This window comes from Podarcis gaigeae (genome assembly GCF_964106915.1).
Source record: "Podarcis gaigeae genome assembly, chromosome: 14".
Taxonomy (NCBI): domain Eukaryota; kingdom Metazoa; phylum Chordata; class Lepidosauria; order Squamata; family Lacertidae; genus Podarcis; species Podarcis gaigeae.
The window spans coordinates 28,049,718-28,068,154 of NC_139690.1; the positions used below are offsets into that span (position 1 = coordinate 28,049,718).

General features: G+C 43.8%; 1 protein-coding gene across 3 annotated transcripts; it reads right to left on the reverse strand.

Moving 5' to 3' along the window:
• Positions 1-272: 272 nt before the first annotated feature.
• On the reverse strand, positions 273-18,411 carry BLM (BLM RecQ like helicase). 3 transcript variants are annotated; one of them, XM_083710801.1, is made up of 22 exons: positions 18,260-18,411; positions 16,766-16,881; positions 15,268-15,977; positions 14,395-14,560; positions 14,052-14,161; positions 13,513-13,645; positions 12,079-12,776; positions 11,032-11,223; positions 9,831-9,949; positions 8,819-8,932; positions 7,716-7,814; positions 7,462-7,610; positions 6,342-6,448; positions 5,784-5,944; positions 5,263-5,458; positions 4,224-4,414; positions 3,750-3,885; positions 3,060-3,259; positions 2,589-2,784; positions 1,782-1,904; positions 1,153-1,351; positions 273-528 (listed from the first exon to the last, which is right to left on the reverse strand). In XM_083710801.1, the coding sequence occupies exons 2-22, from the start codon at positions 16,861-16,863 to the stop codon at positions 372-374; spliced, it is 4,254 nt and encodes a 1,417-aa protein (XP_083566927.1). In that variant the 5' UTR covers positions 16,864-16,881; positions 18,260-18,411; the 3' UTR covers positions 273-371. The 3 variants fall into 3 exon arrangements, with proteins under 3 accessions (XP_083566927.1, XP_083566926.1, XP_083566928.1); XM_083710800.1 differs by having other exon boundaries at positions 12,055-12,776; XM_083710802.1 differs by lacking the exons at positions 16,766-16,881; positions 18,260-18,411 and having other exon boundaries at positions 12,055-12,776; positions 14,395-14,555; positions 15,268-15,403.
• Between the last annotated feature and the right edge of the window lie 26 nt (positions 18,412-18,437).

Here is an 18,437-nt window from a genome sequence, read left to right on the forward strand (position 1 = left end):
GGTTTCTTACCACTAGGAATAAAATAGTCTCATGCTTCATTACCTATCAGTGGGCTGCTTTGAATGTTTTAAACATACAAAGTAAAATGAAATAGATGTGGCGTGATCCACAAATGCATGAAGTTCTCCATCTCTCATGGACAAAATGTTCAGAATAAAATACTGAAGTCAGCAAGCTATTTGGGGAAATGGGGACCAGAGGATTTATATACCACCAAACACTCTATTAGCGTGGCTCACAAGGTGCCTTGCTAGAAGCTCTCACAGTATGGTTCAAGCAAATGTATTTATTAACATTAGGCATGAGTGTTATACCTCAATAAAAAATTAGTTAAACAGCTTCCATAGAAATTAAAAAGTCTCTAAGGATATTACAAAAGTGAGAACGAAGGTTTAAGGTATTGTCTGCTTTGTGGTTTTGGTGGTGCCATAATTGCAGGCCTTTTGCCAATTCCTGGCTTGGCAGGAGGAATGTAAGATGTGGAACTTTTGGAGTTAGATGATGCCTTCTTGCCAGTTCTGTAACCCCTGGAAAATTAGAAAGGGAAATATAGAATAGGTCATTGGCCCCAATAATTTTGTAAACATGCATATATACTTTATCTGTTGTTTCAAGAGCCTTATAAGATTTAAATCCCTAAAAAACCACCTCCAACATTTCTGCTCTGCATTTTGGCCAAATGTTTCATTTGTACAGTTATAAGGAGGAGACCAGAATACCAATGTGATTTCAGTTTGGCATTGGGGCTCTTGACCTCACTACTGAGACACTAACCCTTTAGCACCAGCACATCCCTCTTCTAGGTACTTAGAGTTCTCCTAATTGTTTTTGTCCATTTCATCCAGCCCTACACACCCAGCCTTACACATAAGTAAGGTGGGAATTGCTGTGTTCCACAAGGACGCCCTGAAAGGGACAGCACTTCCAGGCTGGCATCACAGCTTTGTCAGTCATGATTTTTTGGAATGGCTTAAAATTAAGTGATTCCATGTTGCTACTATGGCAATGTGCTCCTCACTCATTGTGATGTCTTCACAATAAAAGTTATTTTACTGCAAAAGTGTTCTTAACTGGCACTGTAGAAGGGCTTTAATCCCATTGTTATATCTGGCTTACTTGCTACCGAAGGATTACAAAACAAACAGCCATACCCTTTAGAACGAGCCTGCTGGCCTCCAGACCTCATTTTCTTCTTTGATTCTCTGAAGAACTGAGGCTTTTTCCTCTTCCTTCCCTTGTTGGGTCTGTTGTGGAAATAGGCAGATGTTGTATGCAGCTCCTCCTCTGCTTCATCAGTACTGGAATTTCTTTCAGCGTCAGCTTCTGTAGCCGAAAGAGGCTTGTTTTCCGCTGTTGAAACAGACCCAGGTGTCTTTAATCCTGTGGCTTTGGATGTTGCCAAACACAGACCATAACCCTGCAGCTTCTCTGCTTCCCTTTAGCACAGGCAGTGTTATGATGTAAAGCAAGAGAATTGCTGGTCTGAAAAACACTTCAGGGTGACAGTGCCATTTGCACCACTGTCACTGAAAAAGGAATATTTGAGCCGTCTGCATAAATGGCTGCTGGCATGGTTTGAGTTGCTTCCATTGCGGGGTGGGAGGGAGTATCATCATCATGACTGAAGTGACCGAGATTGCATTAAAAAGCCATTTCATATAAAGGGCTCCCCAAGGAGTTCCTCGTTCCAATGGTAATCATGCAGAGAAAAACAATAACTGAAGAGACTACACTTATAAATAAATAACGTGCATAACCGGAAAATGAAGTCACACAATACCTGGCAGTGTCCATTCATAATACTTCTGCAGCACTTCAATGATTTCTGCTCCATACTTCTCTAACTTGTCCTCTGTAACACCATCAATCTGAAGCAGAACTGCAGGGTCTGGAGACAGTGTCTCTGGAGACCAGGAAAGAAAAACAGATCTTTAAAATGGCCTGACATCTGTGAATGTCTGGTATAAGCAGGGACAAGGATACATATGCTGAACATTTTTTCTTGTTGAAAAGATTGATCACCACACAAGGCGGTGACTTCTTTTACAAGCAGAACAGTCCATTTGCTTTCTATCTTCATACAAAAAGAGCACAGCAAAATCTTTCAGTTCTGCTATTAAGAGAGTTGTTCTGAAATTCCCATGCAAGCCATGCCACCTGGCAGACACAAGGAATATCACAGAGGGAAAGAGGTACAGTACAACCACGTCTTGCGTGGGGGATATGCTCTGGGGATGGTGCATATATGCAAAAACACATACACCTGAACCACTCCCTTGGGATCACCCCTGCATGATCATCCTTACACCTTCCAAGCAAGGCAGAGTAGTTTTAAGCTCAAGCTTAGCTTACTGGGCTCTGGAACGCTCTCACAAAATCTTGCTGGGCCAGCTGAGTAAGGAAGTCTGAGAGCTTAAAAGCTCTTTCCACGCCATGAAATGTAGCGTAAAAGGAGCTTGCATGCAATTAATTTCCAGGATTTCAGCTGGCTGGCTTTCAACCACACAAGGTTGAAATTGTGCATGCGGTACTGTGCTTCATTCACAGACACAGACTTGAACCGTTTCTCCATAAGCACCAACATTACCTGCAATTCTTTTAAGCGTGGCAGTGTTAAAAACATTGAAGTAATGGACATCAAACGCTTTCCCAAGGTTTTTGCAGACATCTGTGAGTTCTGAGAGACATTTCTTAACCATCTCTTCCCGCTGGGAAATTTTGATCACTGATGCCCTTTGGTGCTTGCGAATGCTGCTGGCACTTTCAGTTTCATGGAACTCTACCTGAAGGAAGCAACAGAAGAAAATCTCACTAATGTACAACTGAAACTAAGATGTGCAGTTTCCTTCTATACAGCTTGAGACTATGACAGCAACAGAGGAAGAGGATGAAGGCACCCATTAGAGGAAAAGGAGCATCTCCTTTTTCAGCCATTCTCTGCAAGACCTTGAGATTTTCTTAACTATTTTCCTGGGTGGCTCCAAGCTTCTAACACCTACTTGAGGAGGAGACAGGGCATGACACTTTAGGCAAGTAGATGAATTTAGCTCTTACACACCTGCAGAGATCCATTCAGCACAGCATAAGCTTTCTCACCAATCTGGACATATGCAACTGCTTGGTCATTAGCAGTGATGTAAAGGTCTTCCTCTAGAATCTTGTCCAGTACCAGTTTCCTAAAGAGTCGCTCAGCATTATGGCGTGAGTAGGCCGCTCCTTTTCCAAACAGGCCAGACTGAATCTTGGCACTCTTTGTACCTGTACAGAAAAAGACAGTGTGTCTTCTTGATAAAGGCAAAAGAAGGAAAGATGCTTCAGCACAAGAATCCCCAGAGTGAGAACTCACAAGTGATTTAACCACCTTCCCTCTCATGACCAAGGCCAGATGGCAAAATGAACCAAAACCACATGGGAGGTTGGCTAGCTACTTCTCACTCACCAGAAAATTATATAAGGAATATTTCTTATTATTTAACATACATGACCCACTAAGGAAGATAACAGAAGTCAAAACAGTAACAACTAATTGCACATTTGTTCAAAATCCAATTAAAACTTTTTAATTAATTTGACAAAATTGATTAAATTAATACAGTGATACCAGTGATACCTCTCTGCCTCCCCCTTGCCTCTTAGCACTCCCCTGGGTAATCCCCCGCCCTCCAGGAGCTGGTACCACCCACTTTGGGAACCAGTGATCAAGAAACAAATCCAACACTGAGTGTTGACAGCATACACTGCAACTTACCCAAGAAAATGTCAATCATCATATTCAAGGTGTACCTCCCTGTGTTATTCCTTCTTACTCGCTTCTCGCCACAATGCTCCTGAACAAACCTAACAATGTTTTTCACATCTTCTGTCACGTTCCGTGGTTTATAATCCTAACAAAAACAGTTTTGAGGAGGAAAGATTGATTTGTTGCACTACACCTGGCTGTTGACAATACAGTATTGGCCCCAATTTGGATACCGTTCCAAACTCAAGATATACAAGCTAAGTGAAGTGTTAGTTTAAATTTGAGAGATTAATCTGAAGGAAATACAAGAAAAAAACAAGTCATACATTGAAGAAAACAGCTGGAAGTCATTGTCCGCAAGTTGCAATCCTTAGTTTCTTCAGCCCAAAAATCACTCCTGCCCAGCTGCTACCAGAAATACATGTGTTCTAACCTCCAAAGAGATAACACATTTTGAAGAGTTAAGAAGCAGAACAGGCTTACCTGCTTCCTGCTGCAGTTGTCACAACTGACTTCAGGGTGTTCCTTGCAAAACCTAGAGTTGAAGCCTGTTTCCCCAAAGTAGGCCAGCAGCTGTACTCTCCGGCACTCCACGATATTCTCACAGTAATGGACCATGCTGTAGAGATTGTTGAAATGTGTCTGCCGTGTGTGGCTGTTCCCATCTTTTTCCACTGAAATTCAAATAATGCACCTTTTGACTTATTATGGAGCATAACACACAGAGCGAGAGATTGCTTTTCCTTCTGACCAATAATTTACAGACATGTATGAAGAAGAAGCCAAAAGGTTCAAACTTTAAGTTTGTGAGCTGGGTTTCAACCTTTTTTAGTAGGATACACAGAAGAGAAAGGAATGAGACACTGCAGCATTTTTTCCATATACAGTGGTGCCCCGCAAGACGAATGCCTCGCAAGACGGAAAACCCGCTAGACGAAAGGGCTTTCCATTTTGGAGGTGCTTCGCAAAACGAATTTCCTATGGGCTTGCTTCGCAAGACGAAAATGTCTTGCGAGTTCCTGCGGGGTTTTTTTCCTCCCCCCCTTTTTCTAAGCCGCTAAGCCGCTTATCTGCTTATCTGCTAAAAGCCGCTAATAGCGCTAATCCGCTAAGCCCTCAATGGGCTTGCTTCGCATGACGAAAAAACCGCTAGACGAAGAGACACGCGGAACGGATTAATTTCGTCTTGCGAGGCACCACTGTAAAAATTGAGAAGTTTATGAGAAAGGAATTCTTCAGGAAGTTTACAGTATTTTTAGTCTCCTATGGCTAGATGCTGCACACTGCTTGTTCCAAGCAACCTAAATGAAAACACTTAAAGCCTAAAACTTGAGAGGCAAACACCAAGTCATTCTATTGCAGGCGGTGCTTCTATGTTTTATAGCCATGATGGCTGAAGTGGGCTGCTAACACTGTTCTTTGACAACAATTATAAAATTACCCCCCCCCACACACACACATTTAAGCCCATTCTTGCATGATTGTGGTCACAAGATTTGAGATGTCGCAAAGAAATGCTTACTAAATATGAGTCTTCTCAGCCTGTTGACATCACTATAGGTGTAGAAGAGCAGGCAGTGAGAAATTTCTCCATCACGCCCAGCTCTGCCCGACTCCTGATAGTAACCTTCAACAGATTTAGGAAGAGAGGCATGGATCACAAAGCGCACATCAGGTTTATCAATCCCCATGCCGAAAGCAATGGTTGCACATATAATCTGGAAGAGAACAAAAACAGGATTTGCATACTGCCAAGGGCAAGCAGTGCAACACAAACACACTTTATACACTGAACTGACACAGTGCTTTCTGGCTTGATACTCTGATCGACTTCCAGCTCACCTCAAGGAGTGTAAAGAGGAACACACACACAAATCCATTGAGAAAGGCCGCAGAAAACTGACCAGCTAAACAGACGGGGCCATTTGTTTTGCCACAGGAGCTAACAACCATTTAGATCTGTGATGGCTACACCCTATGTTCGTTTTTAATATTTCTACTTGTGTGTGATATCAGCACCTTCTACAGTTTCGTCTCCTTTACCTGACACCCGTCCTGATTAATCCACTTCTGCTGCACATGGTCTCTGGTGCTGTCCGTGAGACCAGCATGATAGGCAAGTGCAGAAAGGCCAGAGCTCTGCAAAGTGCTGGCAACCGAGTCACATTCGTATCGGGAGAGGCAATAAATTATCCCAGAGTCATCTAAAGAAAAAGAAAAAACAGGCAAAATATGGGAGCTGGAGTATTCAGTCCTCTCAAATAAAGTAAATTAAAAGTGACAGCGGAAGTCGCACACCCCTCTGAGCTGCATTTCACAGAACTGAAGAACTTTCTGACAAGTGGTAGCTGTTTGATAGTGGAACGGAATCCGTTGGAAGGTGGTGGCCTCTCCTTCATTGGAGCTTTTTAAGCAAAGGTTGGGTGGCCACCTGTCATGGATGCTTTAGTTGAGATTCCGGCATTGCAGGGGGCTGGACTAGATGACCCTCAGGGGGCCCTTGACTAGTGGGGCCATGACTCTACAATTCTTTCATTCTTTGAAAAAGCCTCGATTCACACGAATAAATCCTGCCAGAGGAAGGAAAGGAACTAAACTCACTTGGGTGGTATTTTCGGATCCAATCCAAGCAGTCCAGCGCAACACTTTTGGGCTTCTTGGGCAAAACATCGTATTTCAGGTTGCGCCTGTTAAAGCTCATACTAAACCTGGAAAATATCCATCACAAGAATTTTTTCTTTTTTAAAAAACAGTAAATTGCTAAAGGATATGTGTATCCTAAATGGTATCTTAAGAAAAGCCACCAGTGCCCCCACCATGCCATAGCATCTGGGCTGGACACTCCAGCACCAACCCCTCTCGCTCTCCAGGCTTAGGGCAGATATCCGCAAGCCTGGGGAGCCCGTGGGAGTTCCCGCAGGGCTCCCTAGGCTTGCGCACAGCAGCCTGCAGCCCGAAACCCGGGGAGCGCAGCGCTGCACATCCCGGGCTTCGGGCAGCTTTCCGCAAGCCGTGGGAGCCCCGCTTCCCGCCGGGCTCCCACGGCTTGCGGAGAGCTGCCTGTTCTGGGGGCTGGGGTCGGGGGAAGCTCGGGCTTCCTCAGCCCCATGCCTGGGGGGGAAATAATTTTTTTTCTTTATTCCCCCCCCAAAAAAAAACTAGGTGCGCCCTATGGGCCGGTGCGCCGTAGGGGGCGAAAAATACGGTAGGCCAAAAGGATGAAAAACTAGTGGCTGGGGCTTGTGGGGTGGGGAGAAGATTCAAGCTGAGTGTGAAAGGAAAATAGGGGGGAGATATTATAGGAGATGGGATTAAAAAAAAAACTTCTGGGATGCTTGGGGACAGGGCAAGGAAAATATAAAAATAAAAGGCCTTCTCTATCCGGCTAAAATGGGACTGAATTCTGACAAAAATGGGAAGGCTGAGTCACAATACCTCCAGAACATATGCCTGCAGGTAGCTTGAGGAAAGCTGACCTATGGAACTCCTTTTCATGAGCTAAAGGCTGTGCCAGAGAATTTCCAAAGACTGATTAGATATCACTTAGAAAAAGATGTCAGCAATTGCCAGCTGATTGTGCCAGACACAGCAAATGCCACTAGCCACCATTTTAATGCTGCCTGCCCTTCACCACCATTTTGGGCCTCGGTAGTTTTCAGCAATCTCATGTGGGCCACTGGGTATAGTAAGCTGGAGAATTCCTGGTGTAGATCAAACTTACACCTGTGGCTTCAGCATCTCCAGCTGATTCAGGACGTCCTTTTGCACCCTTGCGTTTGCGGTGGCAGTAAGAGCCATCATAGGAATGGAAGCAAATTTCTTACGAAGCATATTCAGCCGCTTGTAGTCTTGGCGGAAGTCATGGCCCCACTAGTCAAAAGATTTTTTTTAAAAAAGTTAATTTGCTTACAGATCAATGCAAGGGTTCAGCTGGTTCACCAACCTCTGACATTTCCAAAAAAAAGAGAAGGTCACCTGACTAACGCAGTGTGCCTCGTCAATCACAAAGCGCGCCAACAGCTTCCGCTCATAGAGATTCTCCAGGGTTGACATCAGCCGGCCACTCGAGCAGACCTAAGGAAGACCCACACCCAAGGATCCAGAAACTTTAGTGGAGAATTGCTATCACTGTATATTCACACATAGCAAATTCCTTTGCCCTCATCCACCACTTCAGATAGACCTGGTGTTGTAAAATTTAGGGTGCACATATAGCAGACACCCAGTCCACAGAAAACCAATCCTTCAACATTTGGAAAATACCTTGAGAGAAATAGCTTGGAGAACCAGTATACTTTCATTCTAGCCTGTTAAAACAAGGACAACTTGAATTTCCTATGGGACATTGTATAAAATCATTTATAACTGTGTAATTCGAGTCCTCCATAATCCCTCTTGCCCGAGAACACATAGGCAGATAGCAACCAGGGAAAGTTCCTGAAGGGATTCCTTTCCCAAATCTATGAACCTCCTTTGTGTTAATTGTCATGGTTTGCCAAAATGCTCTGCACTGAGGGATGTCTGCTGGGCATCCTGATTGTCTCATCAAATGCTAATATTTTGCATAAACTGCGTCTGGAGCTATGTAAAATTTGCTATATCCTCAGGAATGTCACACCTTGACCTGCCTGAGCCACTGTAGCCCCACCTTGTGTGTGATGTAATTTCTGGTTTGTAAAGGGGCCAAAATGCAGCCCTTTAAAAAGGGATGCTTTTTCTTTGCTCTTGGTCTCTTTTACCTCCTTTGCGGGGAGGGGAGGGAACGCTGTTGCAAAAAAATAAATAAGGATCTGCTTTGCTTTCTTTAGATCCTTGCCTCCATCCATTCATCTCTGACCAATCATGAACTCGGGAGTCTCAGTCCCTTGGGGAGTTGTGCAGCAAAAAAACTAAACCCCAATTTTTCTACACCATTGATAAGCAGAGGCCTGCTCTAGTCATGCAAACAGAGTTCATGTCTGAGCCGGGATGGAAGCCTAGCTCTCCTCCATCCAAACCTGCTGGCTTCCTTTGCCTAGGGGGCTGTATCCTATATATGATAAAACCCAATGCTGATGGTGCTTAGACCTTATACAAACCTTCTCTGGAGTAACATAGAGGAGTTTTATAATGGGGTCTTTCTTCGACAGCTGCATGTAGATTCTGGATGCTTCAGCATCAGTCTTGTCACCTGTCAGGTGAGTTGCTGGAATCTATGACAGAAGAGGAGCTGTTTGCACTCAGTATAAAGTAGCTCCCTGTGTTCCCGAGTCATATCTATTAGTCCGTTTACTATTATCTACAAAGACTGGCAGCGGCTCTCTGGGATTTCAGATATGGTTCTCTCCCAGCCCTAGATTGAATCAGGGATCTTCTGCATGCAAAGCAGGTGTTCTACCACTGATAGACGAAACAGATGCAACAGCAAATGGATTGGTGAATTCAACACTCGTTTTACACTATTATCTACAGTAAGTAAAAAACAGTACACACAAATAAAGTACTAACTTCCGTGATGTATCGTATTTTTCGCTCTATTGGATGCAGTTTTTCCCCTCCAAAAATTGAGGGGAAATGTGTGTGCGTCCTATGGAGCGAATGCAGGCTTGTGCCATAGCCGCGCACAACCCCTCTGGCAGGGAGAGGCTGCACGGGGCTAAAGGGGAAGCCAAAACAGCGAGCGGGATCCATCCCGCTCGCTGCCTTGCCTTCTTCCATAGCTGTGCGCAACCCCTCCGGCAGGGAGAGGTTGTGTGCAGCCTGTACGTTGCTCTTTGGGGCTGGGGGGGGGGAATATTTTTTTTCTTGATTTCCCCCCCTTAAAACTGGGTGTGCCCTATGGTCCGGTGCGCCCTATGGTGCGAAAAATACGGTAGGTCTAAATGTATGTCCATGCTCCCTTCCTTGCCTGCTATGGTGCTGAGCTCCCAAACTTTGGATCAACTTGAATCTGAATAGCAATGCCCAAATATTGGAAATAAAGAACGGAAGTTTCTAATTTGCATGAAGTCATACCCCAGAGCAAAGAGCAGAATCGGTCACGACTAATAAAGATGCAGACAACTCTCCTCATGCAAAGAATCAATGAGAAAACCATGGGGTTGAACTCACATCCATTGATGTTAGCTTCTGAACCTGATCCACTATCAGTGACCTCAAGGGGGAGATCACAATGGTGACTCCCGCTGAAACGCAAGCTGGTAGCTGGTAGCATAAGCTCTTCCCACCTCCTATGGGAAGGGAAAAAACCAAGGATTAGTTGGAAAGCTTGCCTGGGCAGTAAGCAAATGCAGGTTGTCCAGATGAGATTTAGCAAAAGCCAGAAACCTCCACCCTAGAATATTTCAACAAATTTTCAATCTGGGTTTAAAAATTACTTTCTGCACTCCTCCAACTCCTGCTAAGAATGGGTCACTGCAAACACAATTTAAGTACAGGTTTTATGATCGATGCATTAGGAATTTTAGTTCTGGTAACTTTTGTCAGACAGTGTTTTTTATTTTTTAATCGAAAATTCTCATTATGTCATGCTTTAAGAGTTGCTACACTGTCTACATCAGAACATCAGAAGAGTTGTGCTTGATCAGGCCAAAGGGGGCCCCATCAAGTCCAGCATTCTGTTCTCACAGTGGCCAACTAGATGCCTCTTCTGGGAAACCCGCAAGCAGGATCCAAAGCACAAGAGCACTCTCCTCTCTTGTGGTTTCCGGCAACTGGTATTCAGAAGCATTGCAGCCTTCAACTGTGGAGTCAGAGCACAGGCATCGTGGGTAGTAGCCCCCGATAGCCCCTCATCCATGTCTTTGTCTAGGTCACATAAAGTCTCTAACCAGTTCCAAAGCAGCATGCTTAATCGTTAGAGCCAGTGGGAAAGCATGCCTGCTTAGAAAATATTAGCAACTTGTTTATATTCTGTTAGAAGACACCCAGAGTGGCTGGGGCAACCCAGTCAGATGGGTCGGGTACAAGTAATGATTCAACTCATGGATTATATTCAGTGATTTAAATCAATCCACCCTTCATTTAGCAAACCCCACACCTCCACTATGATCCAGATCTCCCCACAACCTGTTTGTCAGTCTTCAACTTTGCTATACAAATGCACATTGTGTGTCCTTAAGGACAGCACCTTTCACTTTGCTGACATACACAATAAAAGGTTGTGGCACTTCATCACCTCAGGAGGCAAAAGGTCATTTGCCAGGAGTCTCCCACACCTTTTTACTCATTGCACGCCTTCTGAAACCTCCCAGGTTGCCAGACTAGCCCCCTAGACCACATGAGGTTGGCAGGCACCCTTGCCATCACACACCTGTGGGCATTAAGATGAAGCAGTCTTCGCCCAACAGGGCAGCATTGATAGCTTCAAGCTGATTTGTCCGGAAGTGATGCAGACCAAATCTTTTGTGAAATATCTTCATCATTTCGTTAGAATGGGGAAATGCTAAGCCTCTGAAGTGCTCTAGCAATGGATTTCTGGAAGGTGGATTTTTAACCTGTGGATCTAGAAGAAAACAGGTTACTAGAATAAATAACAATTGCTTTGTTTTTGTATGTGCCCTGTAGGATATCAACAGCTTACTCTTAACTCATTTTGCATAATTATAAGTATACTAGTGTGGCTGGATAGGTGGAGTGTGATCCTCAACTGCTGGCAATGCAAAACCAAGAGCTGGAAGTTATCCTGGATTCCTTAATAATATAACTATAGGACCCTGTGAAATCTCAACTTAAAGTCATGGTTCTGGTCTCACTGAATGTAATTGATTCACACATGAAAGCAATTTTGGTCCCCGCTATTTAAAACAGCAGAGTTTGGCACCTGCTTAACTCTCACTTTGAACATGACCCAGTGAATCTTTTCAAAATTTATCTCCGAAACAAAACAGTGTCTGGCAGCAAAGCTGACATTTCACAACAGCAGCCCTAACCACCACAAAAGCAGCAAAAGCAGCAGCAGCAGCAGCATAACCACAAAGCAAAACCAGAGAACTTCACTGCTCAAGTTAATGTGAGAGCAAATTCCTGCTGTTTGAAAAGAAAAATGCTATAAACTCCCTACAGCAGAATTTGGTATCGGTACAGAAGAAAAATCATGTGTGTGTGTGTGTGTGTGTGCGTGTCACATTTCCCAAAGTATTTCAGAACTCTGAAATGCAGTGACAAAAGTGTGACCTCGTGAAGGAAAAGCAAAGCTGCTACCAAGTGACTGTGGTGAAGCAATGAATAGTATTCCCATTGCAACTCAAGCAATGTGTCAGATTAGTTAATTACTCTCTACACAATAGCTCCCTGGCACAACTAGCTTCTGTGACAGAGAATTAGCATAATTTACCCAAGCAGCTCTTGGCAGGCGCACCTTGGCAGTTTGCTCTGGGAAAAATAGGATTTGAAAAATGACCATTTCCCTGAGCTGTAAGGGAGCTTTTTTCCAGGAATGATTTGGCAGGCTGTGCTTCCTCAGCACGCTGGTAGCAAGTACTAGGTGGCTGTAAAGCTGAAGTGTTTATTACATTGTCCAACTCATCAAAGTCATCAATATCAAAATCATCATCAAAGGCCACATTCTCTGTTGCTGAGGAATTCTCTCTCAAATTATTTTGAAGTAGAGTGAGTTTCTCTTGGTCTTGATTCCCCTTTGAAAACAGCCAACCCTTTTCTCCCCATTCTGTCCTTGGGTTTCTGATGGAACAGTTCAGAGAGGAGATTCTTTCATCTACTCCTCTTTTAGAAAGAGACAATCCTGCATTTTCCGAGATGCTACTGTCCATAGCAAAAGTCTTGGAAAAAACTGACACGTCAGCATTACTGGAGTCTTGAGTCCTTGGTACAAAGGAGGGGGTTGAATGAAAGTTATGCTGGGGTGCAACCTTTGGGGAAGGTTGTCTAGACATGAACAATTCCCTACAAGGGTCAGTGGCAGAAATTTTTCCCAGTTGAAAAGAAACACCACCATCCATAGATCTTTCATGTCCAGAATAAAGTTTGCAATTTTCATCCAAAGATATGCCACTGTCCTTTCTACTTCCATTAGTGCCATTCTTTAAGAGTTTTCTTCTGGAAATAAAGAAAAAATATGCACTATTAATACACAGAATCACAGAGTTGGAAGGGACCCCAAGGGTGATCTAGTCCAACCTCCTGCAATGCAAGGATCTCAACAAAAACAAGCTTACTCCATGTGACAGCCATTTAGATATTTGAAGATGGCTATCATATCTTCTCTCAGTCTCCTCTTATTTCAACTTCTTTATAGGTCTGGTTAACAGCCAAAGAGCCAGATAAAGATACCTTTGCTTACCATAAAATTTGATATAAACTTGCCTCAATTGCCAGACCAAGATTTCTTGAGAGTATTTATCTCAGAAGGGACAGTGGTGGCGCTGTGGGTTAAACCACAGAGCCTAGGACTTGCCGTTCAGGTCGGCGGTTCGAATCCCCGCGACAGGGTGAGCTCCTGTTGCTCAGTCCCTACTCCTGCCAACCTAGCAGTTCAAAAGCACATCAAAGTGCAAGTAGATAAATAGGTACTGCTCCGGCGGGAAGGTAAACGGTGTTTCCGTGTGCTGCTCTGGTTCGCCAGAAGCGGCTTAGTCATGCTGGCCACATGACCCGGAAGCTGTACGCTGGCTCTCTCGGCCAATAAAGCGAGATGTGCGCCACAACCCCAGAGTCGGTCACGACTGGAGCTAATGGTCAGGGGACCCTTTACCTTTACCTATTTATCTCAGAGACACAAGAGATAAACAGAGCCTGTGAACACACTCTGGGTCAGTGGCATCTCAAGACAGACCTGCGATCTCTATGCTGAAGGAGCTCCTTTCCACATGACAAAGACTTCAGCTCCCATTCTGGAATGGAATCCACCAGCTTGCAGATGTCTTCCATCACACTGTAGAGAGACCGTCCCAAAAGTGAATGCTTTTCTGAAATGAAACACAGTAAGGTTAAAGCACCACTTTAGTCATAATCTACCAGCAACTTTAAAAATGACCTGCTTTTTCAAGGAAGTCCTTAAGATTCTCTAATCCTTGGACTACCCATGTGCTAGTAGTTCATTCTGACTTCAGTGGAATTTAAGCATGTTTGTAATTCAAAGGGAAACAAAGGAAGTTTTACAGGAAAACATGCCCACTACACAGTTCATAGGTGTTTTTTTAAAAAACCTGAAGTCACATTGCAAAACCTTAACAGAAGCTGAAGCACTTACTACCCAGTCCTGTGATTTAGTCAGGTACACAGCTGCAGACAGGTCTGTATCTGAAGACCACAATGAGGTCTGCACTTTCTGAAAGCAAGCAGGTGAAGCCCCTTCAGGAGGAGTTATTTTACCTTCCTGCCTATCACTGTTTCCATGGGCGGTTTCTCCAAAGTCTGGAAGGCTGCTTTTCAAACTTTCAAGGGCCAGTGTTTTCTCAACAGCAGCTTCTCTGGAAACATACCTAACATTAAAAAGAAGTCGTTAAGTCATCCCGTATAAATACACTGCTATGAATAAAGTTTTTCGCATCAGCTAGAAAACACTTCTTACTAAGCTTATTTGTTCCACCAGCATTTTGGTCATTCACTGATGAAAAAACTCCAGATCCATGATTTCACCATCCTACCCGGGCTACTTCTACCAGAGATGGTCCTGGTAAAGAACCAAGTTGTGGACTTATCATTTCCATCATACCTAATGCTTTTCAAAGAGGATGCAGAAGAAGGTATTTCTTCCTCTGGAGAGGGTGGTATGCAGTCTACGTAGTTTTCATCCTCAAACGCATCATACATAGCTGGATCATTCCACACTTCATCTGGTTCCTCACTTTCATTTAGGTTGAAGTCAGCGTCATTCTGTGCTTTAAAACAAGCAGTAAGAATATTTGACTAACAACAGTTTTAAAACACACTGAGGACAATTTAAAAAATCAATAAAACCCACCCAGTAATACATAAAATCCACCCAGAAAAAAATCTAACAGACACAACTTAAAAACCCAGCCACCTATCCCCCCTGCAAAAAACCCCCCCAACTTTGGGTGCTGTATCCCAGATGGAGATGGGCCTTCTCCATGGTGGGACCCCAGTTTTAAAACTCCTTGCTCCTTTATATTTAGCGAACTATGTGCTAGAAAGCATTTGATAACTGACTGAATACAGTGGTACCTCGGGTTACATACGCTTTAGGTTACACACTCTGCTAACCTAACCCAGAAATAGTGCTTCAGGTTAAGAACTTTGCTTCAGGATAAGAACAGAAATCAGGCTTCAGCGGTGCAGCGGCAGCAGGAGGCCCCATTAACTAAAGTGGTGCTTCAGGTTAAGAACAGTTTCAGGTTAAGAACAGACCTCCGGAACGAATTAAGTACTTAACACGAGGTACCACTGTACATCTGTTTTCATGATGTGAAAATGAACTAGTATATGCAGTTTTATGGCTTATTCTGTATTGGGTGGTTTAATGATTCTTTGTTACTCAGATGGAGATCTTGGACAAAGGACGCTATATAAACATTTAAAATAAATAATAGTATTAATAGACTTGACTAGAAAGAAAGCCATTTACCTTTCAAATGCTCTTCCTTTTTGTCACCAAAGGGACTTTCCACAGGCTTCTCCTCTTGAAGATTTTCACTTACAAAGCTTTCACAAGGGCTGGGTGTGGGAGAATCAAGGCAAATGACATACTGGCTTCCAACAGGATCTGGTTCCTTGTCAAACATCTGTATTTTGTTCTTCTCACGCACAGAGGGTCCATTACATTCTTGGTTAGCTTTTTCCATGCCATCTGCCTTTAATGACTTACTGGGGATGGGACTATGGTTTTTTGGAGCCTTCCTAGCTTTTACAGACTGGGTGTCTGAAAAGGAACCAGGCCGCTTTGAGCATACCTTTCGTGGACCAGATATTTCAAAGTCATCAGTGTCATCCCAGACATCATCAATATTAATAACTGAATTGTATGAAGAATTATGGTCTGATTTCAGGAGCTGATGATCATCTGGTTTGCTGCCCACGCCACTTTCTTTTACAGAAGACTGGAAACAATCCAGAACATCTCGACATTGCTCATTTGGATAATTGTGCTTTCCTTCCTGCTTTTTCAATGTTGTTGCAAAAACTTCACTGATTCTCATTTGCTTATCCTTTGACACACTTGGATTTGTCAAGGAAGAGTTAGCATCCTTCTCTTTTAAGGTCAAATCCTTTGTTCCAGCTAAATATTTTACTGGTGTACAGTTATCAAGAGAGGTTTTCTTTTTGAATGTAAATCCCCTACAAAAGAGCCAAACAGTTTATTTAGACTTTGAGTGATTCATCAAGTCCTGCATTCTTTAGGCAGGGGTATTTTCCTCTGCTTTCAAACACATGCTTGAATACTATATACATACATTGCAAAAGAGAGAGAGAGAGAGAGAGAGAGAGAGAGAGAGAGATTTAATTTTAGTCTCATTTTGGCATTCAGTTTCTTATCACTTATTCTGTTTAAATTTTAAACAGCAAATTAGTATTCATGTTTACAGTGGACCAAAGTATCTTGAAAGATAACAATCAATATACAGTATGTACCAGGAAACAGATAATTGGACCAGGAAAGTGAGCATGCCCAGATTTTTTTAAAAATTAGCCTTTCATTTCATTTCAAGCCATGTATTTAAATTCCCAAACATGTTGCTCATTAACTATTTCTAAGCATTACTAACACCTGAAATTAGACAGAAATTACCTTTAAATGTGTTTTACATTTACCCAAAATTTCCGGGACTCCTATTTTTTAAATTTGTAAAAGGATTTTGTATACATCACTCACTTTTTTTTTTGGTGTGTGTGTGTGTGTGAGAGAGAGAGAGAGAGAGAGAGAGAGAGAGAGAGAGAGTGTTACTTTCCCCCTTATTTTTATGCAGTTCTTAAGGTATTTTCCATGTTATGTCAAGAGGAAAATAAATATTTCCCCAAGTAACTATCATTAATGTCTAGTACATGCTCAATATCTGGTAAATATTGATTGCCACTTTTTGATGATGTTCAGTTTGAGATGCTGGGGGGGGGCGCGCAATACTTACATAGTCTTGGGTTTGAGAGGCGCCAGGTTTTTTAGAGGGGCTTTGGCTGAATGAAGTGCAAGCTGCTTCTGCAGGTTATTCTGAGGAACGGCTGCCATTCTGTTTTTTTAAGTAGGCTGGGGGAGAGAAAACAAACAAAACCCACACACTTGAAATACATAAGTATCATAAGCAAAAATAAACTTTGGTCAATAAAAAGTTGAAAATGACTTTAAGGGGAGTCATGTTCCCCACTCTAGGCAGAAGCAGGAGCTTGAGCCTCTGTTTTGACAATGGTATCCAAAGCAAAACCAGCAAAGCTGAGCTAGACAAATGCCCCAGCAATTGTAATCACTAGCCAGTTCAAAGGTGCTGAGATTCCCATTCAAGCTTTCCTGAAGGGCTCCAGTTATGCGGCAGAGTGCCTGCTTTACTTATAATAAGGCCATTGCTAGATTAAAAGATGGGAGAAAGATTCTCCCATAGACCTTGGAGGACTTCTGACTGCCAGCTTAGATGCTCTAGGAGAATAAGGCAGCTTCAGGTAGTCCATCTGCCGCAGCACCAAAGGCAGGGGAATATCTGTTGAAGATGATCCCAATACGATCTGACGAAGGACCATAATAGCTCGGCAACAGCATGCCTGCTTTGCGTGCAAACTGCCCCAAGCCCCTTGGAGAAAAAGGTGGTATATAAATGCAGGTAACAACAATAACCCCAGCAACAGCCACAACATAACAACCACAATCACCACAACCCCAACGGCATTTCCAGGGAGGCCTCCCTGCCTCAAACCCCGGAGAAACTCTCGCTGCCAGTCAGTGTGGGCAGCGCTGAGCTAGAAGGGCCAATGGCCTGACTCGGCAGGAAGCAGCTGCCCATGTTCCAGTGAGATGCCTGGCAGCCAATGGCGCCAGGAGCCAGGGCCGGATTTAGGTTTGATGAGGCCTAAGCTACTGAAGGTAATGGGGCCCTTTATATGTCCAGCTGTCCTTTGTCAACAACAAATTGTTGCTGTTTTTTGTGTTGAATATATGCTATATGGTAATTTATGGACCTAATAGGTATCTAAAGCCATTTGCACATAACGAAAGGTTAGCAGGCAGGGCCCATTATTTACATCACAGGAGCCTAGACAACACAAAACACTGTTGCTGTTGTTTATTTGATTTTTATCTTATGTTTTGGAAATGTATATCCATTTTTTCCTTTAATTTTTTTTGGGCCCCCCAAGCTATAGCTTGTTTAGCTTATACGTAAATCCGGCACTGCCAGCAGCACAGCAGCTCCGTGCGCCGCCCTCCCAATCCCAGTCTGCGCTTGCCAGCGCAGCTCCCCCCCCCCCCCCCAGCTCTGCTTGCAGTGGGGCGGGAGCCCTGGGGGTCGTCCAGCAGCAGGCGGCCTCTCGCAGAATCGAAAGGAGCCCAATGGATGATCAGGTCCAACCCCCTGCAATACATCGGTCCGCGTGGAACCCCCTCTCCCCGCACGACTTCACCGCTCCCAAGGACCTACCTTCACCGCAGAAGCGGCTCTCGCCGCAGTCGCCTCGCTCCCTCTTCCCTCCTCTTCGCATTTAGCGCCTTCTCAGCCTCCCGAGTATCCTATTGGCTAAGGAATAGCTCCTTCCCGGCTGCAAAGGAAGTGACGTCATGTACAGCGCCCGCAGAAGGTCCGGTGGGAAAAGGACACC

What these genes read in the sequence shown, in the direction of transcription:
- BLM (XM_083710800.1), bottom strand. Translation starts at nt 16,863, where the DNA reads ATGGCAGCCGTTCCTCAGAATAACCTGCAGAAGCAGCTTGCACTTCAT. An exon ending in AAACAGTGATAGGCAGGAAG is followed by an intron (nt 13,646 to 14,051) that starts GTAAAATAACTC and finishes GTTTCATTTCAG; the next exon opens with AAAAGCATTCACTTTTGGGA. An exon ending in AGGCACACTGCGTTAGTCAG is followed by an intron (nt 7,611 to 7,715) that starts GTGACCTTCTCT and finishes TCTTTTGACTAG; the next exon opens with TGGGGCCATGACTTCCGCCA.